The following is a 26636-nucleotide window of genomic DNA, read 5'->3' on the forward strand; positions in this document are numbered from 1 at the left end:
AAACCATGCTTCTCTCTCTCTAAAACAAACATTAGGCAATTGAATTCTGATGAGCTTGAGGGTTTCATGTGCCAAAAGGCGCATGTTAGCTGGTGTATGGGTGGAGAGAGAGAGAGAGAGAGAGAAAACTAACATAATTATTGATTTATTATTAAGTAATTAATTAAAAGATAAGAAGAAGAGGTGGTGTGGGTTTGGCAATTTTCAGGCGTGGAGTGTGTCATGGTGACGTTTGGTGTTGTCACCAATCAGTTTCTTTTTATCTTCTATTGGATAATAATATTAACGGCAATATATCTCTTATTAATTATTTGTAACCTCATGTGTTACGGATGTTACTTAATTAATTAAGCTGGATTGCCGTGCATCATCTATATAGCACTTATCACTTCTACTACTCCAATAAGTATATTCGGATGTGCATCTTAATTGATCATAAACTTCCTTTACACGCATGGATGTTCCTTTATTAAGATTTTAAGATTTTAAATCATGGTATTAGTCATTGCCGATACCGATATCAATACCAATCTGTATCGATTGAATCTGCTTTGTATCAATCCGATTCCAAACTTGAAGGTCATTTTTTTGGTTTAAAAAAATCACTTTTTTAACTCTATCTGTCGATCCATGTTAGTGTTGTATCGGTTTTGAATCTGATCGATACCAATATGTATTGACCGATATATCGATACGACACCGAGATTTAAACATGGTTGCAATTGCTTGTCTGCAACACATTTTCCTTCCATAGATGCATCATGGAAACTAAATTGATTGAAGAAACTCAACTATCTGATCAAGACCGAAATGGTAAAGGCCATATCAAAATTATCAAAAAATTTTAATAGTTGTTTTTTTTTTCTTCCATTTCTTCTCTATTTTATTTTAGCATTCAAAATTACCTTAATTCTCTCTCTCGTATCAAGAAATTATTGAATAGATCTGTTTTGAAAATATTTTTAATTCATAATAAAGTTAAGGGAAATTTACGAAACACCCCCTGAAAATGGGTCGAAACTCAGATCACCCCCTAGTTTAGACCCAAAATATCAAATTAGTCCCTGACGTTAATGTTATGGTGTTAAGTGATGATATCACCCAGTTAAATAAACTTAAATCCCTAAACTACCCTTGACCAGTGTTGATTTACGTTTTCACCCTTATAACTAAAAACCCCAAATTGTATCTTCTTCCTCACACCACTCTATTCCTCACCTACAACTTAATCTCACTTCACCGGAGAGAAGAATTTTTTTTTTTAAGGTGGAACAACACTAGAAAAAAATTTTGAATCTGAACAACTGAAGCGGGAGGAGGAGGAAGAAGAAGAAGAGTAGAACCGGAAGATATTGCAGAAAAATATCTGGTTCCAGATTACCTAACTGAGCTCCGCAACCTACAGTTTCTCAAAGCTAAGGGCTTCACCTGCAACCCACCACTACCGACCTGCAACCCTAAACTGATTTTGTTTACCCTCTCAAAACCCATGAATGACAATGAAAAAACTGAAATGGATTTCAAAACTGCGTTTTCTTCTTCTTCGCACTTGAGACTGCAAATCTGGAGATGGGTTCATGCTTCTCTTCAGACACCACTGGTTATATACCTCAGATCCATCTACAGCCAAAGTCATCTCTTGATTCCTTCAACCATGATTGTCTCTTATTCGATGACTGTATTCCCGCCTTCGATTCCTTTGATGAACTTCTGGCGGATTAGATCTATTTCGTCCTCTATACTAGTCGCCTACAGTATCGTCTCGCTATGAAGGCTAGCACCGCGCTCGATGGAATAAGAAAATACAGTTATCTCTAGTTTTGGAACTGAACAACCAGAGATTCAAGAATGGTGGGTTTGATGGATATTATGATATGATTTGTTTAAGACTTCCAATGACAAGTTGAGAATCGGAGTTTCAAGATCTGAGTCCATTAGGAAATTGCAGAGAAATTCTTCCAGAAGAACCAAGTTTGGTATTTAGATCGTTTCGAATGAGGCTGAGCATCATTTACGAAGGATTGGTGGTCGATTAATTCTAGGTTTACTCGATCGGATCATCATTGAGAATTCGACAACCCTTTCATTTTCCTTCCAAGATTCTCCACCTGCAAAAAAAACCTTTTTCTAAGACTCGACATTTTTGTTCGACAATTAACTCATTAATTTAAATCAAGTTTATCATTTATGGAAATCGAATTACGGACATCACGAATAAGGACTAAAGCATCCAAGACCAACATGTTGCATTTCTGTAACCCAAGTTCAAAGTTAAAACCAAGCCAGAGGAAGTGAATCAGAGATTGGAAATAGATCTTCTTCTTTCTTCTCCCTGCTCACACAAACCAAATATTTAGAAGCCCTTAAAATGATGAAGACAATCATATGAGAAATCAGAAAACCCATAACCCTTTCCAAAATCAATAGAACAAATTCCCAACCCAAGAATTGCAGAAATCGAATTCGGCAGAACCAAAACCCTAGAACCTTCTCGTTTTGGATTTTCCATTTTAAATCTAGAATTAAATTTTGTGAATTTTTCTTTAAGTTCCCATCTCTCATGGCAATGCCTTCTTTTGGGTCACCATTCTTGGAGGAATCGTGTGATTTTCGTTCTCAAATGAAGCAACAAAAGGGCACAGGATTTCTTTTTAGTTTCTCTTCGCGAGGTTATTGAAACCCTAAGTCGCGGGGTTATTGAAACCCTACGTAAAGAGAAGTAGCGGTGGCGGCGGCAGTGGTGGTGGTGGTGGTGCTGCCAGCGGAGTTGCAGGGAAGGGGTGGGGTATCTTAGGTTGAAGATGAAGGAAAGGGCAATATTGTAAATTTAATTCTAATGATTTAGTACAAGGGTAAAATAGTCCTTTTATATCAATAACTAACAGCAGACTAACACCGTTAGTGTAGAGGGAGTGATCTAAGTATTTTCAAATTTCAAGGGGTGATCTGAGTTTCGATCTATTTTCAGGGGGTGTTTCGTAAATTTCCCTAAAATTAATAATGGTGCGGGCTTAGTATTTTTGAACTGAATTTTTCTTCTTTTGTTTAATCATTAATAATAATAATAATAATAATTATTATTATTATTATTATTATTATTATTATTATCACAAAATTTGTTATTTTTCAAACATCACAAGGCATATATTCCGACAGTTAAATAGAGAGAACATCATCTAAATCAACTATGTGCCAAATTTTAGAATTTAATTTATTAGAGAAAAGAAAACCCTGAAAAGCAGCATAGCGTCTTGCCTAGACACTAAGAGGCACGATCGGCCAACCCCCATGAAGTAGAAATCTCATCCCTGTTGTTGCTTCTGTATACACTCCCATTGTGTAGGGCCACGTTGTCTTTCAAGAAACTTCTCTCTCTACTCAAATACCCTGTTTGTATTAGCATGTCAGCATAGCGTCATGCTGCTTTTCAGGAATCCTCCTAATCAAACACCGGGGTTGTATTGTCATGCATATCATGCGTTATCCCAACTTTGAATAGAAAAGACAATTTAAATTAATAAAATTATAAAAATGGATGGTTCAGATTTGTTCTGTGATTTTTGAAAACATCACAAGCCATTGCTTAGATAACTACCTTAATAATGACACCATTTCCTTGTAATCAAATTAAAAAGAGGAAATATACGAAGTTGAGTGAATCAATCAATCAATCTTGTGAGAAACGCGGTTGGTCGAGAACCAAAGTCAAATAAGGCGGAAACCACTCCCCAATCCCCATATGGCCACACATGAGGCATGAGGAGGAGTGTGATCACTTCCATGGAATTTTTTTTCTAATTTTTACTTTTTAATTTGGTAAAGGTCAATTCCATGGATTTAAGTATTGGTATCGTAACAGATATGTATCGGTATTAATTGTGATCGATACTGATACAATGCTCGGCCATTAGAATAAAAAAAACACTTTTTTTTTTTTACAAGAATCGGCCAATATGGACTGATACGGTATCAGGGTCAACCGATTCATCCATCCTCATGAAAGAATCATGAGTCACGATGGTATTATCATCCAAATGGACAAGCACATTTGACTGATCTAATTAATGGCTTAGTCGTTTAATCATGTTGCATAATAATTGACTTAGCCATTTGTTTTGCCCAATCGAGGTAGAAAGCCAAGTTTTGAATCGACCAAATCATTCAATTGGAGTACAAAAATATAAATATATGAAATCTGATCATGAGTCATGAAGACTCACCCAGATTTAAGAAACGATCAAACTAGGTTCGAATCAGTCCAAGTTTCTTATTGGTTCAATGTTTTTACCCAAGTCATGACAAATTCACCGAATCTATCTTTTTGGTTTTTTGGGGGTTGTGGGGAAGGTGGGGGGATAAGATACTAGTTATATACCAACCCTAGCATTTTTGTTTGTTATCTTTGATATTAACATTTTTTTCCCTTCTCATTATGAAGCGCAAGGATACAGTCAACCCCTCTTCACTTGGAGAGAAAAAGGAAAATATTTTAAAAAAATTAATAATGCAGCCTAATCACATGGCCCTTGCGCCAGACATAGTCCCCCCTACAAAATGAAAAATCTTCCTAGCCAATACCCTACATGTCCCTTGATTGGCCCTGGTGTTGATGCGGAGGCCATGTGCTAAGGCAGCATTCTTTTTCCCTTAACAAATAAGAAAAAACATAAGTCAATTGACTCAATAGGTTTTGAAAAGGGCAAGACCAATCAAAAAACCTAATTTTCCAACTATACTCTAAATATAGGGAAGCAGAACCTTAGGCCGACCATGTGCTGTGAATCGTTTCCCATATCCTCTAACATCTTGATCATGTGGCAATCTCTTTCTTCCATTTGTTGATGAAACAATTTCCCACACATGTGTGACATGGCGTGGCGTGGCGTGGCGTGAGAGAATTCTCCCACATTTAAACCCATGGGCCATGGGGAACGCTTTCCTCTAAATAAATTTTGATCACTTTTAAAATTTTAGAAGGAAATTTTCATAATTATTTTTTGGGGCAATTACTATCACTACCCTACACTTAACCTATATTAACTAAAACGACCCTACTTTAAATTTCTTTTGTAATACTACCTCGTTTTTAAACTTTTGCATCTTCTTCTACCCTCATATTTTTAAATACCCAGATTGTCCTTCCTTTTCACCTGTAAGCTGTTAATCTATTTAACCTACCACATTCTTCCTCTATTTTTTACTATTTTTGTCATTAAAATAGTAAAAAAGGAAAGCACCCACCCGCTTCTTCTCTCTCCCGTTTTTTACTCCATTCTTTTTTTTTTTGTTTTTTGCTTCAATTTTTCTATTTAATTAATTTGTATTCAACATTTCATCCTCATCGTTCTTTTTCAAACAGATCATGGTTCTAAGAATCGGTATCACGGGTGATACCTACCGGTTTTTCTAACCGATACCGATACCGTATTGGTAGCATGGTACGAACAAAGGGTAAAATGGTCAAAAAACTCATTTTTAAGAAGATTCATGGGTAATTTTGTCTGATACAGTCGATCCAGGGCGATACCGATAGTTACCGATACTCGTTTCGATACCGTGCACTAAAACCATGGAACAAATCGACTCTCTTCAAAGCACCCATTTCTTCTCACTCTTTCTCTTTTTATTCAATTTACCTTTCTGTGTTTTTTATTTTTTTTATTAACCTACAACACTATTCTCCAGTCGTCACTCTTCTTCTCCCTCATCATATTCGCAGAAGCAAAAGACAATCCTCCCTCTCCATTACAATTGACCTCTACACGACCATGTTCATCTCTCCTCAACCTCGCAGCCATGGGATAGAACGGCACAAGATCACTCATCAGATGTCTTTGCCTTCTTGGCGATTTGAGTTGAGAATCCATGAAAGATGGATCAGTTTCAAAGAAGGGAATGCACTTGTAACGAAGACGAAGGAGAAGAATTGGATCATGGTGATCAGGTCGATTTGTTCGAAGAAGAACGATGAGGATGGAATGTTGAATAAAAAATTAATTAAATAAAAAAATTAAAGAAAAAACAAAAAAATTCCAAATGGAGTAAAAAACGGGAGAAAGAAGAAGCGGGTGGGTGCTTTTATTTTTTACTATTTCAATGACAAAAATAGTTAAAAATAGAGGAACAATGATAGGTTAAATAGATTAGCAGGTTATTAGGTGAAAATGAAGGGTAATCTTGGTATTTAAAAACATGAGGGTAGGAGGAGATGTAAAAGTTTAAAAGCATGGTAATATTAGAAAAGAAGTTTAAGGTAAAATAATTTTAATAAATATAGATTAAGTATAAGATAGTGATAGTAATTGCCCCTTATTTTTTTTTGTTTTGAAAACGAAATCCATACTTTACTTGGGGACCCAAATCGCCTTGCAACTTGTAGCTTCCGACTGGCAAGTTTGCAACACCACATGCTGGACGGTGATTCCATTTTTTTTTTTTTTTGTTTTGTTTTGTTTTGTTTTAGTAAACCAAAATATATTAACTTCAATATTCATAAGTTAAAGAAATAAGAAAGTATTTCTTGGTAGGTCCTACTTTAAGGGGTCCCAATAAAAAATTCGAGATCCCATCTGATGTGTTTAAGTAGTACAGTGAGCAATCTGTGTGAGGTCGTTTTTTTGTAAGGTTAGCAAAACTTGTTTTTTTCTTTCTTTTTCCTAATTAGTATAGTCTATACTATGATATGACACAAAGTGAGGGGTAGGGATCAAGGCTAGGGTCGTCTTCATATGGACAATACAAGTTGGCTTTTGACAATGAAAATGAAGTTTACCAAACCTCCTCCCATGTTTAACAAATATCAACTAATTAATGTTAAATAGGGTTATGATTTCCATAAAAAAGTTGTTGTTCATGAGAACTAAAATTTGTCCCGACTTGCTATGTTAAGATCGGCATGCATAGATGAAATCATGTGACAGAAGAACTCGCATCAATTTTAGCATTTAAATTCCATGCCAAAGCAAGTAGGGGAAGTTCGTTAAAAGTGGAATTCATAGTTCCCACAAAAATTAAATATTCCAATATTAATTTCATGACAACGAAATGACATTCTTATAATTTTTATGGGAGAGGGTTCCTCCTCATGCTTCCAAAGAGGGAGGGGAGGGGAGGGGAGGGAGGGTAGGGTGGGGTGGGGTGGGGGAGAATGTTCTGTGAGTGAGAAACGAATGGTAGCACAGAGAACATTATCATCCACATTCGATCCACATGGTCAAGGGAAAGAAAAAAAAAAAAAAAAAAAAAAACTATATGAGAGGATATACCATTCATGGACTACGTGAAAAAGACGCTCTGATTTATCATTCTACCAAGAATATAGCTCATCTTGAGTGAACCGCATAGAATTATTGTGTTTTGTTTGTATAATTTCTTTTTTTTTTTTGCTATCGTTGTGTTGTTAACTTCTAACATAAGAGCTCAATCTTATAGACTTGATGAAGAGCATGAGCAAGTTTGTCAAGTGTATTTGTTATTAGATCTCCCGTGTATGAATAGCTTCCCCTATTGTTAAATGGAAAGCTAGGAGTTATTAGAGTAATACCAAAGGTAGACGATTGTGGGGAATTTATGGTGGTTATAATATTTTAGTTGTAGCTAGGCAGTTGTGAACTTAACAGTTTTTAGATGGTCGTGGTACCCAAAACCTAGAGAGAAATAATTGATTTATTACCACTATATCATGCTCCATGGTAGTCGTCTTATAAAAAAAAAAAGGAAAAATAAAGGGTGGCAATTAAGGGATTTACTTCCCATAAGTGACACTAGTGGAGCTATTTTTTTTTACTTTTTACCCACAAAAAAATAAAAAACACTAGTGGAGCTATACATGACTTTTTCTCTTATGTTTGACATTACAAATCAACTCCATTCTAACCCGGTTGATGGCCTAGTTCAAGCAATTTGAATCCTCTACTGTCGAGCTGCTCGGTAGGACCGTGCTGCTGAGACACAAAGAGGTGGTGAATGACCACCTCATCCCTGCTCTGGCAAGACACTCGGGCATTGGTAAAGCGGTCATTCCTCGCCTTGCTGTGTCTCGATAGTATCGTCTTGCCGGACAGCTCAGCAGTAGAGGATCTTGGGTCTTAAAATTTTTTTTTGTTTTGAAGATTGAAACCAGTCTCAAATGATTTGAACAAGAAAATGTCCATTTATCTTAAGAGTTTGACATGCTTTGGAGGTTTTAACTAAATTAAAGAGTGAAAGGTACTTTTTGTTATGATAGTATTAAAACCCTAAAAGAAAAATATATATTCTCAATGTAACCAGACATGGTTACTTTGAAACTATAACATTATCTGATATGGACTGATTAAGAGAAGAACAGAGACAGTTTTCCTTTAGTCATGGAGAGCGAAGAATCCCTTGTCAGTGGGTTTGGTTGTCTTGGAATGGATATAAGAACAATTGGGAGGTGGGCATATCAATTTCGTATACATAGTAGGGGACAGAATAATATGGAGAGAGGACAGAAACTATGAGAGGAAAGTACACACTGAGTCATTGAGAGCGTGTACCTCCTTTTCTCATAATGTATTTATCATTCCCCCTCCCCTATATATAGTACGAAGAAGACCACCCCTAGGGGTGTCAAGTATTTAGTTCGGTCTGGTTTCAATTAGACCGAACTGGTTCGATTTGGTAGTAGGCTAAAGCGAAACCAAACCATTAAAACAAAATTGGTTTTTGTCTGGTATGGTTAGATCTTTTATCAGGTTGTTATCGATTCTATTTCAAATTTCCATACATATACATTAAAAGTAATGGGAAAACATGTTTTGTTTATAATGTATTTTGGTTTTATCAGGTTTTTCTGGTTTCGGTTTGGTTTCTGGTTTCGATTGGTCTAGTCATGGGTTTGATCCAGTTTTATACCAATTTCATGAAAATTCAAACCGAAACCAAAGCAAATTAAAGTTTGATTCGATACAATCTAGTTTTGATCGGTTCAATGTCATACATTGGAAATAGAATTTTTCTGTGTAAGGATTCAGAGTTTGAATTTGAATTGTATTCTCCCACAACACTTAAGGTGAAGATTTGTGTTGAATTTAAATAGAATTACAACAATGAAAAGAAACGTTACAATCGTGAAGATAGTCCTTGGCCATGCAACAATTGAAGTGCAATGATAGGATTTGACTTTATCAATCCTTATCAAACGTATTTGAATCCGTAGCTGCAATATTTGAATCCATAGCCATTATATTCTATTTGAACTATAAAAGACTAAATTGTGACTCAAATCTTTATTATAGGATCGAGTTTCCCCACACCCATGGACGGTGTTTATAGTGTATCACGCAACAATGGGAGTCATTTTCGACCATATCATAAATAAGGGGCAGTCATTTTCGTCCAATGATGATTGTACGATTTCTTCAAAACCTTAACCATCTTTTTAAAAAAATTAAGATTATAAATTATTTGATAACTTACGGGTGTGAATAAGAAAATCCTTTACATGAAAATTCAAAATTTGTAGGCATTTTTTTGGGGTGTAAATAACTTGTAGGAAGGTCATGATAGAGAGCATATTGTTTACCAAAGAAAAAAAAAAAAAACTAAAGAGCCTATTTGTGACATATACACCAGCGAAATAAATACGATTTAACATATAAATCCTCTATCACATCAAATACATGTAAACATAAAGTAGAATGCATAACAAGATCTCCTACAACTAAAAAGAGAAAGAGAGGAAGTTATATACTTGACCCCTTAATTAGATGAGTAGTTAGATGAGTGGTTTGGTGGAACAAAAGAATCTATAAAAAAAAAAAAAAAATTAATGGTGTTCCAAGCTACAAGATTAGTTAAATAGAAAGTTAAATGCTAAAACTATTTAAAGTTAACCTATGGGCCTTAGCAGCAGCCCTCAATGCTAGAGAGACATATTTATGGGTAACTTTTGGGTCCAATTTGATTTTTCCATGTATCAATTAATAGTTCCCAAAATTGTTTTTAGGAGTCAATTGCGTTTGAAAATTTTGGACAATTGGAGAAAAAAGGATCATATAATTGAGATAGTTGAGATAACAACTAAATTTGACAAGTGACAATTTTCAATTATCCATTTGCCATAATTACCATATCATCACTCTATAGTTGCAGAAACAAGTGTAATGTCTGTAAGTAGATTTTTCTGTTTTTTTTGTTCCAATGATAGTCTTCTCTATCCCACCCTAGGTTATAGGTATTGCCGTATTGGTATTGGTATTGGTATCGGTATCGGTATCAGTGTTCGTACTGGTCTTGGCCGATATCGATACAATACTATTTAAACAAACACTAAATAAACAAAACAGAGCAAAGATGACATGGAGATTTAATATGGTTCACACATCAATATGATGTGCTACGCCCATAGGCCAAGCTGACAATGATTCACTATGTAATAGGAGAAAAGCACAATAAGAACACCAAACGGACGCAGCAAGAACTCTCTCTCTCTCTCTCTCTCTCTTGGTTTCAAAACAAGACACAAAGACATATAAATACTCCTCATTCAAGTCAGGTCGATCCATCGGGTTGGATCGTACAAAAATATATAACTACCATCACAATCCTTGGAAGAAAAAAAATCCCATTTGACTCACTACCAATAATGTCGAAGTGGGCCAATCTTCAAAACGATACAAGAATTCTAGACACACATTACGAATACTGATATGGAACAGCTAGAATCGAGCCATATCAGGCGGATATATATCAAGCATAATTCAAAAATCGATCCACTTGTCGGCCGATCTACTCGATCTGTATCAATATCATATCGGTATCGGGCTCTAGCGATACCACACATATCAGCCGATAACCCCAAATAATAAATATTTTACAGTTTTGAGACATTTCACACAAAAATACCGATCTTAAAATCATTATATAAACTCATAAATCCTTATTACAATTGTAACATATACATCATTCTTAAAGAAATATTATAGTGATGAAAGAAAGCATAAAGATGTCAAACCCATGTTTGGGCCTATAATATGGAGTTGTAAGTTTCTTTAGTCACTGTGCTTTCTGAACCTTTGTCTTAAACACCAAAACAAATATTTTTTCCATTGAAAAATAAAGGAAACAACCTGTCGAATGTGTCACGAAGGATCCAAAACTTGAACCCACAATGCAATGCCAGGCAGGCCCATATACTCTATCAAACTCCTGCAACAACACCCATATGCACCCTTTATTAGTTTAATAAAAGAAGAAAAGAGCAAAAGCTTTATTGCCCACTTGATTGATACATTATGTATTGGTTCAGGTTGAGTCCAAAAGGAAAGAAGAACAAAAAAACAGAAAAGGGTAAGATCTGAAATCTTGGATCATGTCTTCTTCCTTGTGGCCTTGTGGGGCTCATTGACAAAATTCAAACCTCAAAAGAAAAAAGATTTTGTTGCAGACACTTATGTCCTATCTAGTTGAATGGAAACTCTCTCTCTCTCTCTCTCTCTCTGTGTCTCTGTCTCTCTCTGTCTCTCTGAACAAAGCTTACAATGCTTCATAACAAACATCCCAATAAGGCAAGTTAAAAGGAACCCATATATGTTTAGTGATAAACTCTAAGAACCCATTAAGTAAAGAGAGAAACTTTAAAGGAAGAGATCAATAGAAAGAATTATAACTTTAAGAGACCCACCTTCTTGATGTTGTAAGCCATATGTTTAGTACTAAACTTCTCTAAACTGTCATAGGTTCTTCTTGCACACCTGAAGGCATGAACCTGCATGTATCCTGGCATGTCTGTAGCCAGAACTTTGACTTGAAGGAATGAAGTCACTGATGATAGGTTTGTTTCAACATGTGATACTGATTTCCTTGACTCCTCCAATTTCACCGCGACCGCTGTATCGCCATGTCCTGCTTTTTCCTTCTCATGATGAGTCTTTGATTTCCTCAGAACCCAATTTCTTGACAAAGGTTTGCTTGCCTTGGCTGCTGCTGCAACTGATTCCGGTGCGCCGGAACGGTAAGCACCAAAGAAGCCTCTTCTTTGCCTATCATGGGTATCCATTACTAGAAACTCTTACATGGGTTGGTTTGAAATGTTTTTAGTTCACAGAGTATGTAATAGGTGAAAGGTTCTTTTCTTGAAATCATGAATGTATACAAGGCAGATATATACCCATTAAGATAATATTGATTTGTAGGAGGGGATTGAATAGTTCACAGGAACAACCCATGTGTTATTGCTTCTGATGTATGGGATAAACAATGGTGGGAGGTGCTTGGGAAAGATTTGATATATTCTGTTGCTTGGGGCCAGAATTAATAATAGATTCTGTGGTGGTAATTGGTCTAGACCTTGATTGTCCTCAATGGATATGCTTGTAGAGATCCAGCAAATGTGACAATAACTCCCCCTTTAATGTCTCCTTACACTGGGTACCCCACAGGGTTGTTCCTTTCTGTGTCTCCCAACTTAATTAATTAATTAATTAAGGTATAAAATGTAGTTACCAAATTGGAATTATAAGTAGTAGTTGAGATCTAGAGAGGTAAATTAGCAACAGTTCAAGAAATGTTTTAATGGTTTCATCTACTTATTTAATCCCCAAATGAGTGGAAATGGCATATAACTTTGGAAATTACTGAATTGTGAAGTTCTAATTGGATCCTGAAGAGATCTCAATTATTCAAATGAGTTAAGCTTAGATGAATTGAATGTTGACAGTGAGAGAGGGTTTCGATCACGTCACCATTGGTACCCCATGGTGCTAGAAATCAAGAGTACATGATGATTTATAACCTCCATTACCATCTATTCAGAAGATGTAAACTTGTTCAATAATGTCTCCAACTTGATGGTTATATGGTCTCATGCCATATATTAATTGGAATCTAGACTTGGATTTAATTATTATCAAGACACTGACATTTTCATCTATCTTAACCTATACAATACTCTGTATGCACTGAATCTAGTACTATAATGGTGTTTTCATGATGTTTGTTTATTATTCAGAAGGTCAAGGGTTGGGGTTTTAGAAAATTATATACCAGAGGCTTGATTTGTAAACAGAGATGTATAAATTGATACTCAAGGGAAACTTCTCTTCCTTTGGCCTAACTGATAAACAAATCTCTAATGACTGGATTGGACTTATTTAGGTATTCATTATATATAAATAAGAATCTGAACTTTGAAGTAACTGAGGGTTTTCATGTGATTTTGTACTATATTATTAATGTAATTCATTTAATTAACACCTCCAGAGTTCTTCGCATCACCACTTACAAGAACAAATAGCCCCAAGGCAGGAAGAAGAAGATTTTGAGTAAACTGGCACAAGACCTTTTAGCTGAACTCATTTAAACAATTTATTTTGGCTTTCTTGAATTAAGTTACAGTTGGAAAATTAATCAAATTGCAGAAGTATGAAAATGGCAGATGGGATCAGGTCAGTGGGGTTCAGGTTGAACCCAGCCTGGTGTTTCACTTTCACCCCTGTTTAGGACTTTTAGTTCTCATGGTTCATTGATCTGTCATTGGCTTCTCCTTTACCTTCTGCTTTATTGCTTCTGAAAAGTTATAGGAAATCATGAGTTTCATGACCCATATCTGTCCTCCCAAAAGAATGAATGTCTTTCTTTATCCCCCCCAAAAGAAGAAGAAGAATGAATGAATGAATGAATGAATGTCTTTATCTGCTTGGCCCCATCAATTCATTCCCATGGTTGAGGGAATAAGATCTCTGGAAAAACCCAACAAAAAAAAGGGCCTCATAAAAAAAATTACTAGTAACATTCTTATATGGTCTCTCTCTCTCTCTCTCTCCAACCCAAAAAGAAAAGATGCAAACAGTGGGGCTAACAAGTTTGTTAGGGGTGAGGTTGACTGGTGTTCTGTATTTTTCCACTCAATATTTGGATGAGGATGAAGGGTCTTACTGTCATGTGGGGTTTGTAGATTTCAATTGCTATCCCTTTGGATTCTTGTGGGTAACACAAACAGCAATAAAGGACAATGCAAGAAGAAAGTCACAGTAACTATGGATTGGGGTCAAACAGCATTTTCAATTCAAGAGCTCAGCATGGACTTAAGCCGTAAGAGCATGTTTGGATGCTCTGAAAATCAAAGCTGGGCTTTCAATCTCCTGACCAATTTCTAGCTCAGAGTTTCCTAAAGTTATTTTCAACATTTTATGACCTCAAACATCTAGGTTCTTGACCTGTGTTGGCCCCTAGATGTAAGGCAGAGCTTGAGCAGACTTTGGCCCAGCCCAAGTCCATGGTATTGACAGCCATATTTGATAGATTTATATGCTTTGCTCCAGTACATAACTACATATTTCAAGCTCCTCTTCTTTACACATGTATGGTGCAAGGATTGAGAGCAGTGGGAGTAAGGTAATCTTAGATGGTCCTAGCAGAATAAACTTAGAAATATTTGATTGGGAAATGGGTTCTTTCACTTTTTACTAAATTTACTAAAAACTGAATCCCAATGAGAATGGGGAGGCAGATTCATGGAAGCAACATAGAATGAAAAGGAGAAACGTTTTCGCGGTAGATAGAGAGAGTTGAATCACCATCACTTGGAACATAAATGGGAGGCATGAAGAAAAAGCAATCCCTTCAGACTTTGAGAGAGATCATACCTCCAATAAAGGGAACAAAGGAAATAGTCACTTTTATCAAAAGAGGGGGAAGGTTCCTAGTATGGAAGAAAGAAACAACACAAGTCTGGTAGGTTTAGAGAAAAATATGTGGAGTTATTGATGACTTGAGGGACCACAGCTGAAGAAGAGAAACCTGACTCTGATAGCTACTATGACTTCTATTAGCAAAATCTAACCTCCCTATTTTTATTTTTTTATTTTACATGAATAAAAGAAAAAATAAAACATGGATTTCAAATGTAATTTATTTTCATCTTCAAAATATTGTAGTTTATCATTAGATCCAGTGATTTGAGATGTTGGTGTTTCTGTAGTTTCCCTCAGTAGGGCTTTGTTAATATAGCATCATCAGCAAGCCATGCAAATGCATGATTAGCATTATAGCCTTGGCCTCTACAGGTTCACAGCCATGCCATGCAATAAAGGCCCATTTTATGTCTGTGCACCACATTTCCATGAATGGCTATGAACCCCTTTCACATCTGATAAAACAATAGTGAATTTGAAAGAGCAAAGCAGCTCTTTCTTAGGCTATAGAACTAGCCAAGCTCCTTGTCAAATACATTCTTTCATCTTTCTTTCCTTGCTTCTCTTTTATGTTCTCTCTTATATGATTCTATCCCTCACTCTGTTTGTAACTCTCCTGTGTGTGTTGAAATGAGAAAATTGCAGAAATGGGGGTTCCTTCCAGCCCAAAGCAGTCCATGATCATCTTCTCACCAGCTGTTTTGGACTGAAGGGAGCTCCTAATTCTTCTCTTTTCCTTTGTTGATCTCCATATGGGTTGCTGAGGTAGTTAGCCTTGATGGATTATTTGCACTTCTTATGGTGAACATAGTCATAAAAACCTTGTGAGTGAAATTCATTTGCCCTTCTAATTGCATCTTAAGCAGTTGAAATCTTTTCATGTTATTGTATCTACATAGTACTGAAGTTATACAATTATCTTTTTCCTTGGATCAGGCAAGCAGGTAAATGATTAGTGGAGCAGCTGTGCATTGAAGGCAGTACTGAAGTACTGAATTCAAGTCATTCTGTAAGAACACTCACAGAGCTTACCAACTAGTAAATCTGACTTCTTTATATGAATTAGTTGCTTTATTTCATTTTGTGCTTTGAGGATCTTGGTGAAGTTAAATGAGGCACTGAAGCACAAGTTTGAGTTTCATGAACCAAAACTTAAGCTCGCATGGGCTATAACTTCACTCTGCAGTCCTGACCGTTGAGCTTCCACCTTATATAGCAAGTCATTAGGGGATGAATTTCAGGTACCATCAACTGCTAATAATTTTTGTTCTCAAAATATCCATGACAGGGCTTGAAGAACTAATAATGGCCATTATTACCCAGTAACTAGCAACAGCGTGCTGCTTAAAAGCAACGGTAAGCCTAAGATTGTTCCATTATGTTGTCAATAGAACATAACAGATGGTCATCACTTGTGTTCTCAAGCTGATCATGTCCTATTTCCCTTAACAGATGTTCATTACTTGTGTTCTCAAGCTGATCACATTCTATTTCCTCTCTTTGAGTCTAATTTATGTTTACCTCATGGCTCATAATTTTATTTTGTTAGGTGTTGGCACTTGCCAACTGAGCTACCCCTTGGGATTCCATGGCTCATTTTGAATCTTGAGAATCTATACTGTTGGGATTAATCCAACATGAGCCCAAAGAAGGTTATCAGTTATACAACTCAGAGAATTTGATGCAACTTTACTCCATTTACAGAGGAGGCAGATCATGGCATGGGGCTGGAGAAGCTCATTTTCTCAAGTACGTGAGAGTAGTGGGATAGGATGAAACCAATGTCAATTGTTGGCTTTGGACCTTCAATGGGTAAACCCAAAGGTGTTAAAATGTATTTTTTTTTCTTCCCCAACCGCCTCCCCCACCCCCCTCCCAAAAAAAAAAAGAGGGTAATTTACGCATACCACCCTTAAGGTTTAATGAAAATATGATTTTACCCCCCAGTTTTGGAAAATTCTATGTATCCTCTAGGTTTACAAATGTTAACAAATACACCCATTCCATCACTTTATGACTAACAGTGTTAAAAATATGGGATGAAATGACAAAATTACCCTTGCAAAAAAAAACCTGCAACTACTCATCTTCCCCAAAAAAAAACCTGCAACTCACATATCTCGATCCTCAAGCAAACCTACCCTGAAACCAACCAAATTGGATGGTAACTGTGATAGATTAGTTGAATCAACTGTTACACTATCAACCTCTTCTTTTTTTTGTTTTAATTTGTTCATCTTTTCTGGGTTTTTGTTTGATTTGTATCTATCAATCACAGATTCTGGATTCTTTATTTTTTATTCTGATTCTCTTCCATAGTCAATAATGGAAAAAAACGATACCCGAGCTTGTTCGGTCCAATATGATTGGGTTTCCCTGGGTTCATACTTAACAGGCCTGATCCTTTCCTACCTTCCCATCTCTCTGTTTCTCTCCTTTAAGGATGGTTCCTAAGGTTTCTCCTTGTTCTTCTCCGTCCAACCCTTCTAGTCTTCTACAGAAGAGGGTTTCCAAGATCTTGGCTGAAGCTCCATTTCACAATCTCAATGGTGAGAGTGTGGGTGATGTGAAGCTTACCATCAGCTCCAAAGATGGCTTTAACATTTCTATGAACGTCCATCGCCGTGTGCTCGCCGGTCGGAGCCGTTTGCGGAGAAGCTCGGGCAGGATGGGGACGTCTCTCATTCAGTGGAGATCTGCGATTGCGACATTCATAGCCGATTCAAATGTAATGGCTGAAATCTCAGATTTTCAGATTAGCTTTTATAAAAAGAAAAAGAAATAGGGTTTCAATCGTGTTTGCTACAATCGGTGGAGATGGGAAGAAGAATGAAAAGAAATGGTGTGGAACGGTTTCGACTATTGGCAAATCGAAGATGGTGTTAGGTTTTGGGGACTTCGGTCATGAGAAAAGAAAGGGTGGAGAAGAAGAAGGAAGAGGAAGACGGTGCCCTCTCTGGTTCTTCCCCAGGTTCAGGGATTGCCACCATTGTGTTTCACGACAGGGAACTCTTCCCCAATATGAGTTGCAGGTATCCTTTCTCTCCTCCATTCTCTCTCTCTCTCCCCCTCTTGACAAATTACCCTTGACAGAGCCTGTGTGGGATACTCTGAAGAGAGATTTGTCTCGGATTGTTAGCAATTTGAAGCTCGTGGCGTTCTCTAATCCATTTCGTGAAGATCCTCGAAAAGCTTTGCGGGATTGGGATCTTTGGAGTTCCATACCTACAACTCATCTTCTCCAATTAGGGGTTTTTTTTTTCTTTACAAGGGTAATTTTATCATTTCACTTTATGTTTTTAACACTGTTAGTCATGAATTGACGGAATGGGTTTATTTGTTACCATTTATAAACCTTAAGGGGAACACAGAATTTTCCAAAATTGGGAGATCAAATCATACTTTCGTCAAACTTCAGGAATGGTATGCGTAAATTACCCCAAAAAAAATAACCCTGTTTATTGTGTTGTAAAATTTTTTGTGTAAATGATATTTTATATGAAAATTTTCCTACTTTTTCAATTTTTTTTGTATATTATATTAAAACAAACAATTGGAGGAGGACTGTTTAGAAACATGGGTATACGGAGCCACACACGGGGTGGCATTTGAACAAGATGGTATTCTAACAGATTGGATAGGACAAAAGAAAACCTGGTCTGGCCTGATAGGGAGAATGTTTCACAGAAAATCCATGTTCCGGTTTAAACCTTCCTCGTTATTGTTCTAGATTGGCCCTGTTGTTAGTGGAAATGGGATCATCTCAATTGAATCCCATCAGAAATCAATTATATGAAATTTTTGATTCAATAAAAATTTATCAAACCAATCTCTTTAACCATCTTATACCCGAATGCGCAGTAGAAAGAGATCGATTCAGGATTTTTTTATATTTTATGAATATCAAATAAATTAAAAAACTTCAATGACTGATAATAAAACATCAAGATTTGCTAACCTAGAGAGCTTCAAGTGTTGTTCTACCAGGAGAGGGGAGAAAAAAAATCAACCAAGAAGCTTCGCCGACTCCCCCCGCTTGGGTTTATATAGTTATCTCTTAATTCCTTGTGAGAATCTGACTCTCTCTCTCTTCATCTAGTTGACTTGAAACCCAACATGCATTTCAAGTGTGCTTCTAATCAGTAAGAAGAATAATCTAAAAGGGAAATAAAATAATTAATTAATTTAATTTAAAATTACTCTCACATAATAACATCTTATTTATAATAACATCTTATTATGTATCAATCCTCCACTAATCAACAACGTAGTTATAGAATCTAGGACATATATTTAAATATTGTCAAACCCCATTTTATAGTACATGTTTGTATTAGAATATCCTCAAAAAATCTGATTCGTGCGAATTGTTCCCCCAACCAACGAAGAGATCTTGACGGAATTGTCACATATTAAATTGAACAATACAGACATGTCTGTGTACGTGATCGGATCGGCAAAACCAATATTTTATGTGAAAATAAGTTTGCAAACCATTTCTAAAACGATATTGGATATAGATTCTAATCTGACCATCCACAGACAATCTCTCTCTTGATGTTCCCGATCGGGCAATGGAGATCATGTTGAGTGACTCTTTCACTCACGAAATGTTCGCACATTCCCAAAACATTAGCTTTGGTTCTTAGAACCTCAGTCATTGACGAACCAAAGTATGTGTTCACATTATTCGCAGTAACAAGGTCCTCTCAAGTACTGGGTCTCTATGATACATATCTATCGCATAGTTACATCTAGTAGTAACACATGAAGGAATTGACATAAAAAGATTCTTTGTCAATACACATTCATATGTGTAATCGCATTCTTACCCTGACATCAGCATGTCTAGACGTACTTAATGCGACGACCATATGATAAGGATGCTCAATCCAAACCCTAGTCGTGATTATCATTTTCAATGTAAATTTAACAACACATAACGTTTAAAATATTTATATCACATGTGATAATATTAAACCACAATGTATTAACATTTCAATACAAACTAAACCGAGTTTAATGGACACATAAATCCAACACCTGTGACATATCATTATGGATTTAAAGAATCTCCCTTCCTCCAATCCCAAATCGGCTAGGAGGGGAGGGTCTTAGGCATATAAGTGGGTAAGGTAACCCTCTAATAGATTGCAGATTTTGAGGTGTGGAACTGGATCCGTGACAATTTGGTATCAACAATATGCTTACTAAGCTGAAATCAGATCAAACGTGAGTGTTCTTCCCAAGCTGCCCACATCTTTTAACAAAAAACATATGTCAAGTTTGAACTGGGCTGGTTGGCCCAAGGCCCAAAGAGCCCAGCCCTTAAATTCGTCTACTTGTCCCATTCTCTCTCTCTCTCTTTTACATCGTGATGGTTGAGGCAATGCAGATCATGTACAGTCCAGTTGCTTGTAACGGCCTGTGCGGTGTAGATTGGGCTGCCTGTGCAATGATCGCCTTACCCCCGTTTCAGGCAAGGCATTTGGATGGGGGTAAGGCAGTCTTTGCACATGCGACTCAGTCTACGCCGCATAGACCGCTACGGACAGCGCACCGTAGAGGATCTGGATCCTGGTTGAGGTGATAAGTGATAACATTGGAGGTTCCATGTGCTTTGCCACCTACCTTTATGGCTGTACCTTCATTAATCACATGTCAAATTCTATGTCTCCATTTGTACTCAAATATGAGAGTTTCGGATCTAAATTTTACAATAAATAGATCTTATTGAGATTGTGCTCCAAGAGTAGCAAGTTTTAAAACTCTGAACCAGGCATGGATTATTTCCGTCAATTTCGAGTCTAATCATCTCAGAATCAGTCAAGAATTAGTCAGGCTCGGTCAGACTCGATCAAACTTATCCAAACTCAACCTAACTGGATCGGACGGACTCAGTATGCATAGAATTAGATCTAATCAATATCAGCCCCATCGATTGCTTCTATGTCGACTCACTCCAATTTAATTGATTTCGATCCAAATTTTAAAATCATAAATTAAGAATAATTCAACATACCACATTGGTAGGTACATTGATCAAAGTAGCTCCTTGATGCTTTTGTTTTTAAGTGCTAGGGCCACCTTGAAGCCAAAGAGGGACCCACTAGGGACCAACAAGAGGACACAAGGCCACCGTTATTATACCTACATACTAGGTACTATTACATGTTGAGTTGGGTGGGGATAGAAGTCGGACCCTTAACTTCCTGGACTTATACCATTACCACTGGGTGGAGGCCGACCACTAAGCTAGAAACTCATCTCCCCCTTCCCCCCATTGGAAGTAACGTTTCATGGGAGGTTGAGGCCTACCCTGGCCAGCCTTATCTTGATTTTGGAGCGACCAACCCGCGTTGGATTTTAGAGTTTAGGTGATTATCAGAATCAGCTGAGATCAATCTCATTGTTGATTCCACACATTTGAACCTTGACCATGAGTGAATTTAGAAAATCAGTATCTGATATTGGATCCGTCTCAATTGATACTAATCCGGCCAATATTTATCAAGATCGCTCTGTATCAATCTAGATCGGACAGATTTAATCTTGATTTTCATATAAAAATGGTTTTTTTTTTTTAAATCTTATTGCCCTTGGACCGTACGGATCCATTGACACGGGATCACCCCAAAATGAGTATCGCCCTCCACCAATACCAATCTGATCCGGGCGATTCGTCCAATCCCCATAACTGTGGTGAGTGGTGACAGCTCTTTTCTTCCATGGCATGGAGATATTCTTGGGTGTGCTTTGTCTGCATTGCCCATAGCCTTTTCAAGCCAATCAAGAATGTATTTGTTTATCGCTTCCCACAACTTTCAGCATGTATGTGTTTAGAATAAATTCTTAGAATACTTTATGGGTATGGAAAAGCCAGAAAATACAGAAGAAACTAGATCTCAAATGCATTATAGTTCCATAATCTATTTTGAGAATGCATACCAAATATACTGTATTTTAGGATTCTAACATGGTTCTTTTTGTAAATAGGGATCCCACTCTCACACAGCTGTGGATCTTCTTGGGTCTCATATTACATTCTCTCTCCTAAGACACCATATCTAGGGTTTTAATTCACGGAATCTGTACCAGTCTTAGGGGTGTCAATTTTGGACCAGAACCAGAAATCGGACTAGAATCAGCCTGTTAGGAACTGGAACCAACCCACCCAATAGCTTATTGATCCGATTCCGGATCTACCAATTAGGAGCCGGTGGAACTGGTAGAATCAAAATAAATTTACATTTTAACCTTAATTTTTAAGACTCAAGGTCATGAGAGTTTAGGTCAAACCCTTTATTTTTTTAGTTTTTCAATTTTTGCTGGTACCACTTGTCTCATATACTATTTTACCAAAGATTTGATTGTAAATTTAAGGTCCATTTGAGAATACTAACTTAAGAACATGGTTTAAAATAATCATAACTTATGAGGGTGGTGATGTTCCTACTTATTAATTAATGCAAAGCAAGAGGTAATATAAACTATTTTTGTGATTTGAAAGGGGAAAAAAATGAAGCATATCTCATGTTATTGAAATTAGTGTCTTATTATAATATTATTAAATATATATAGCATGTGTTAGGGAAGTTATATTTTTAAATTCTGAATTGCTTGGAACCGTTTAGGAACCAGAACCAGAACCGACCCACCCATTAGTTAATGGTCATGGATCTCAAGTTTGGAATCAATTAAATTATTGGTCTAGTTCTAGTCCTGACCCCTTAGGACTGGAACCATTAAGCAACCAAATTGACAGCTCCAATGTCCAGTCTCAATAGTTTTTGAAATTGATACCGACATGAAAAAGTGATTTTTTTTTTTTTTTGGGGAGAAAGAATGCCACTCAATTATGCCAAACACACTGTCCTGTGCCCTGACGTAGGGGCACGTGAAATGACTGCTACATTTGTTGCAACCCCAAAAATGATCAGGGGTACAACGGTCATTTCATGCACCGTGTCAGGGTGTAGGGGTGGCATGCGCTGCACGACCGGGTAGTGTTCTCTTTCCTTCTTTTTTTTTTTTTCCACAAACTGAAAATCTAAGGTACAAGTCAGTAGGGGGTAAATGAATAGTCGAAATTCGTTTCCGTATCCGTATCTGTGTCTGTATCCGTTTAGCACTATTCGAATCCGTCCGAAAGCTAAACGGATGCGGATACGGATAGGCTATAGGTATCAGAAAAGCTATATTTACATGTAAATGGATAAAATATCCGATCCGTATCCATGTCTGTATCTATGTCCATATCCGTTTAGCACTATCCGAATTCGTCCGAAAGCTAATCGGATGCGGATATAACACTATCCAAGCCGAATCCGATCCGTTTACATCCCCACAAGTCAGTTCATTGATATAGTATCAGTTAGGTATCGGAAACCGCCAATATCGATACAGACCGGTCAATATGCCTGACCGATTCCTAAAATCTTTGACCATATTTTTTCTTACTAAACAAAACCTTTTTCTGCACTATGATTGGTGTGGCGTGGGAGGTTCCCCACACCGGCGGTGGCATGAGAAACCGTCGCCCTTAGAGAAATTAATACAGAGAGTTGAGACTTGAGACAGCTCAGGTCAGATCCTCTAGTCCCAATTCATTGCACCCACCTCACCTCCCATCTCATAATCTTCATTCCATTTCTCTCTAATCGATCGGTTCCTAACAAACCACGCTTCCTTTCTCCTCGCCTTTGGATTACTTAACCCTTTTATGGCTCCTGTTGTTCCACGCTCACTAATTCAGAACCGTTCGATGAGATGAAACCAACGGCTGTAATAACTTCATTAATCCATATTAACTAACATTAACAATAATAACCCGCCACTTTTTCCCCCTTCTCGAAAAGACAAAATTAAAGATCTCCGCTTCAGCGCTTCTCTACACTCTCAAGCTTTCCTCTCTCTCGCATTGCCCGTGAGGACCAAAATGCAAGAGCAGGCGACGAGTTCGCTCGCGGCGAGTTCGCTGCCGTCGAGTAGCGAGAAATCTTCGAGCTCTGCTTTCCATCTCGGAGTCATAGAAGGTTGGATTTTCTTTGTTCTTCTTTGTTTTTTTTTTCTAAGTTTAAATTGATGAACGGAGCTGTTTTTTCGTTAATATTTTGAGTATTTTTTTCGATTTCCTTTCAATCATTTGGATTCGTTTTAGTTTATTTGTATTTTACACAGAAATACTCTGTTTCGTCTCTGCTAATGTTGAAGAATGTGGTGTTATCTGATATGGGTTTTCATCGCAATTCCTTAGAATGGAAAATTTTGTTTTTCTGGTAGTGTTAGATCTTGGTAATCAAACATTTCACCTAATTTTGTCCTGGCAATAATGGTCTGCTTGTGTGATCTCTTTTCTTTTACTTGTTTTGGACTGAAACTGATTCAATCGTCGAATATATTGAAGTAGAGATGGAGAGCGACGACGAGATAAGGAGAGTGCCAGAAATGGTCAGCGAAGGGGCTGGTCCGTCCATCTCAGGCAGGGGCGCTAGTTCAGTGGGAGGAGGAGGAGGAGGGTATCAGGACAAGGCTCAGGCTTCAGCAGCAGAAGTGGCTCAGCGGAAGAGAGGGAGAAGCCCTGCTGACAAAGAGAACAAGAGATTAAAAAGGTGAGTTTGGATTCTGGTCACTGCTTCATTTCATTGTTTCCCGAATATTACCGATAGTATTTCTTTACCTTTATTCCTTTTGGGTATCGAAGGTTGCTGAGGAACAGGGTTTCAGCACAACAGGCCAGGGAGAGGAAGAAGGCATACTTGACTGACTTGGAGGAGAGGGTGAAGGGATTGGAGAAAAAGAACTCTGAGCTGGAAGAGAGGCTCTCCACGTTGCAAAATGAGAACCAGATGCTCAGACATGTATGCATTCATCCATGCCCCTATCTCTCTCTCTCTCTCTCTCTCTCTCTCTCTCAACACATCACATCATACTATTAGATGTATGCATTCATCCATGGCCGTTCTAGATACTCCCATGGAAAAGGATAATTTTCTTGAGGTGTGTTTTGGGAAGCTGATAATATGAAATGATCTGTGTGGGTACAGGGTACTTACTAGTGTCATGATGGGTGGTTATGGGTCCATGGTCCAGGAACATGATTTTATCATCTTATCATTAATCAGTAACTTGCTAGCCTACTGCTATGGACACAGCTCTAGTGATTTATGATTTATGATTTAAGATTTATGGGCATTTGGTTCTACACATTAAATCATTAATGCTTAAGCACTAGGGCTTTCATGCTGGCTCATGTGCATCATCATCAAAATTTAGAAAAATATCTAGAAATATCTCTCAGAGGAAGAATTCTATCACACAAGCATTTTATATTTATTTTTTTTCTCGGAAAATATCTCTGCAAGCCATAAAAACAGAAGCCCGTCTGTTGCTCTTGGTGGCAGTCTTATGGATACTATAACCTGCAAATATGCATAAGATCAGATTTTTCTTAATAAATGTCCCAAGTTGGAGTGAAAAATATCCTCACACCCAGAACAGAAAAGAGAAAAAAAATTACAATTGTCCCCTCTGAAAGCCACCTGTTATTCCTTTAATTAGCTTTGCTGTCAATAGAACATTTGGAGCTCTTTCTTGTTATGTTTATATGTTATATTTAGAATTGTTTTTTGTCATTTAATTAGATAGGATTCCCTTCATTTGTTGTTTGAACACAATTATTTTAGGGATTTAATCTCTTTTTTTTTACACAGATAAGTATACACATCTCCATTCCAACCATATTCATCATATAAACTTTCTCTGTAAACACATCCTTGGTAGTTGGTATTGTAAGCAGCCAAAACTGTAGAAGAATAAGCTGAAAAACAGAGGAGAGTTCATTGGGTGGGTTTTTTGAGGGTAAAAAATCATAGAGTTCATGATGATAATACTCACTGACCTCCCTACTGCACAGCCCATCTAGTAGTCTTTTTGTTTTCTACATGTTATTCTGTAATATCTTTTACAATATTGCTTGTCCTACTCTGTGAACTTGCAGATACTGAAGAACACAACCGTGGGCAGGAGAGCAGGAAATAGTAGCACTGTTGATGCGTCTGGATAAGAGAGAGAGAGAGAGCTGCTTCTTTGGGTTTTCATTCCTCCGCAATCCATGTTGAGGAGATACATATGTAGCAAAAGATGTGAAGGATTTTTTGTTTTTGGTAACCCCAAGGGAGTAGGTCAGTTGGCAAGGAGACCATTGTCTCAAAATCCTGAGGTTCTGAGTTTAACCCTCCTTGGGGCCACTTCTGATTCTAGGCTGCCAAATCGATTTTGTTTGGGGGAAAAAAGAAAGAGCTGTTTTGTAAAATCTAGATAATAAGTTTTGATAATGGATGCTATTGTTATTATTAGCTGAAGTGTTCATACATGATCATCTATAAAACTTTTCAATTGTTGTTTTCTATTTAATGTACAAGAGAAGATCAACAATATACTAGTCTTTTGTGTGTTTTTTTTTTTTGGCTGGAGAATCTGCAATCACATTGACCTAATGAATGAAAACTTTGAGAAATCTTCCAATTGATGCTTCACAAGAAGAGTTGAGGTTTTGAAATTCCATTGAACTTTGGAAATTTCTAGAGGTGATGGAAAGGCATTGATCCCTTTGTTTGGCTGTCCACATCGGAAAGTTTTGTATTCTTTTTTATATTTGGCAGATGGTAGATCAAGTTAAAGCACAAATTTTGATGCCAATTAGCCCAAGGTCCAATTCAAAAACAAAAGCTTTCGATAAAATAATTAAAACCATGGATGGCCAAAAATAGAATGGAGAGGGTTACCTCACACACACAGAGAGAGAGAGCAGAGCGTACCTTTAAGATCTAGAAAAGAAACATAAGCTTTGGTTGATCTTAACCCTTTTTTTGTACATAGTTGTGTACACTTGTATGAGTTCGATTTAATCTGGTCCGTGATCCGAGTCCGAGAAAGTCAAAAAAATCGGTTAAATCCCAATGGGCTTTTCTAATTCCC

General features: G+C 37.1%; 2 protein-coding genes and 1 long non-coding RNA gene across 3 annotated transcripts; 1 reads left to right on the plus strand and 2 right to left on the minus strand.

Moving 5' to 3' along the window:
• Positions 1 to 10870: 10870 nt before the first annotated feature.
• LOC122649505 lies at positions 10871 to 12268 on the minus strand. The gene is made up of 2 exons (XM_043842688.1): positions 11648 to 12268; positions 10871 to 11172 (listed from the first exon to the last, which is right to left on the minus strand). Exons 1-2 carry the CDS (start codon positions 12020 to 12022, stop codon positions 11020 to 11022), a joined length of 528 nt encoding a protein of 175 aa, XP_043698623.1. The 5' UTR covers positions 12023 to 12268; the 3' UTR covers positions 10871 to 11019.
• Positions 12269 to 17300: 5032 nt separating this feature from the next.
• On the plus strand, positions 17301 to 25757 carry LOC122649504 (transcription factor HY5). Its single transcript, XM_043842687.1, has 5 exons — positions 17301 to 17308; positions 23581 to 23692; positions 24067 to 24268; positions 24361 to 24517; positions 25657 to 25757. The coding sequence occupies exons 2-5, from the start codon at positions 23596 to 23598 to the stop codon at positions 25720 to 25722; spliced, it is 522 nt and encodes a 173-aa protein (XP_043698622.1). The 5' UTR covers positions 17301 to 17308; positions 23581 to 23595; the 3' UTR covers positions 25723 to 25757.
• LOC122649506 lies at positions 23833 to 24176 on the minus strand. The gene is made up of 2 exons (XR_006331299.1): positions 24038 to 24176; positions 23833 to 23979 (listed from the first exon to the last, which is right to left on the minus strand). It is a non-coding gene; the product is annotated as an uncharacterized LOC122649506 (long non-coding RNA).
• Positions 25758 to 26636: the final 879 nt, after the last annotated feature.

This window comes from Telopea speciosissima, chromosome 2 (genome assembly GCF_018873765.1).
Source record: "Telopea speciosissima isolate NSW1024214 ecotype Mountain lineage chromosome 2, Tspe_v1, whole genome shotgun sequence".
Taxonomy (NCBI): domain Eukaryota; kingdom Viridiplantae; phylum Streptophyta; class Magnoliopsida; order Proteales; family Proteaceae; genus Telopea; species Telopea speciosissima.